Source organism: Anarrhichthys ocellatus, unplaced genomic scaffold, assembly GCF_004355925.1.
Source record: "Anarrhichthys ocellatus isolate YVR2014 unplaced genomic scaffold, GSC_Weel_1.0 scaffold74, whole genome shotgun sequence".
NCBI classification, from domain to species: domain Eukaryota; kingdom Metazoa; phylum Chordata; class Actinopteri; order Perciformes; family Anarhichadidae; genus Anarrhichthys; species Anarrhichthys ocellatus.
In genome coordinates, this window is record NW_022280104.1 from 1,080,961 (window position 1) to 1,082,741 (window position 1,781).

The window sequence follows — 1,781 nt, forward strand, 5'->3', positions numbered from 1 at the left end:
ACACACACACACACACACACACACACACACACACACACACACACACAACGAATCCTGGCTGTTTTGTTACTTTCAAACTGCTGCGAGTAAAAAAAAAAGAAAAAAAAAAAAAGGTTTGGTTGATGAAAAATAAACTCATTAGAGAGCTAAATAATACATATTGAGGTGAAATATTTAGATTTGAAATTAGGGCCTGAGACTCGAGGGCAGCTTTAATGAGCAAGATAAAAGGAAGGCAGCAGCTGGCAACTTTAAGTCCTGCAACTGCGTTCAGAAACACCAAATAAGCTGCTTTGTGTCCAGAGCAGCGTCGGGCAGGAGGAGGGAGAACATCGGTGCCTGGCAGCGACGCAAGTTTGTCCTCTACTGTATGTACTGAGGTACTACAGAAGAAACATACTAACACATTCAGGTTGGGAGAAATTAAATTCGAAAAAGGTATCATCATAATGTACTTGTTAAAAAAGGTCACTGGTCAGATATTAGAGACACACAGAAACACACAGAACCAATAAGCAATTCAAAAACCCAAGATATGCAACTGGGCTAGCAAATTCCACAATGTTCCTAGACTTAAGAGCGCCTCTTTGCCCAAACTGTAGAGTGGGGAACACGTATTTATTATTATTTACATTGTTGTATTCAGTTGTTTGAATGTTACTCGAATCAGTGATTCCGTTCTGGGACCAGGAAAGTAATTCATATGATTAAAAACTAGAATTAGTCAGTCGGAAGGCCCAAATCAAACTTAATAGTTTCGGTCTCAAAGAAGGCACGTGGACCATTTGGAAAGTCGACCAAGGCATGATTAATGAATGATTAAATATTATTATAGTTACTACAGTTAAATGACTGTAGCCTGACTGTAGCTAAACGTAATGAGTATGGATTATGAGCACGAAATTCCTCATATTCAGTCTTATTTTTTGGTAAGAAACCAGACTTATGCGAGTGTGAAGCAAGAATCGACACAGCAGCATCGTTTCCCTATGATGCTCCTATAAAACACAACTAGTGAGGTCCTTGTTTTAGCATTAAACGCTTCTTTGGTTTCCGCAGCAGCTAAAGCTAATTTAAACCGGGTAGCCTATGATTAGCCTTTAGCCGGTTGTTTGTCAATAAAGTATGTGTTTAAGTAACGCAATATACACTACAGGCATCAGCTAAGGTTATAAACCGCAATATACGTTACAGAACACCGCTTCACATTATCTGTCCGCCATGATGATGCTCACACTGTAGCTAGCTAGCATCCACCTCCGGTAACACTTGAGGACCCGGTCTCTCTGCCGACATTCAACACGTAGCGCTGCAGTAACACTTACCAATCCCTCAATTTGGATCTGTTTGACGGGAGAGTCCAAAGTGCCGCTTGTAGAAGCCATCACGGCGCTAGCTGCTGAAGTAGACTCTTTACGTGAAGCCATCTGTAAGCAGCAACACGCGGAAAAAGGGAGGAAAGAGTTCCGTGACGGACGTTTCCGGTAAAGATGCGTCTGCTCTCCTGTCCGTAGAGAAACAAGGGCTAAGTTGAGGTTGCCTCTTTAAATAACTCAACTGTTTGGTGGTTAAATAAGAAAAATATATTGTATTAATTTGCCAATTTACATGATATCACTAATATATACATATACATACATATACACACACATACATACATATACACATACATATACACATACATACACACATACATACATATACACATACATACATACATACATACATATACACATACATACATACATACATACATATACACATACATACATACATACATA

At 39.4% G+C, this 1,781-nt stretch overlaps 1 protein-coding gene across 1 annotated transcript in view; it reads right to left on the reverse strand.

Annotated features, from left to right (window-relative positions):
* Positions 1-1,499, reverse strand: part of LOC116397858 (eukaryotic translation initiation factor 3 subunit H) — a 47,156-nt gene extending 45,657 nt beyond the window's left edge. Inside the window, exon 1 of the mRNA XM_031873728.1 lies at positions 1,326-1,499. Coding sequence (XP_031729588.1) covers positions 1,326-1,427 — 102 coding nt within the window. The 5' untranslated portion in view covers positions 1,428-1,499. The remainder of the gene's footprint in view (positions 1-1,325) is intronic.
* Positions 1,500-1,781: the final 282 nt, after the last annotated feature.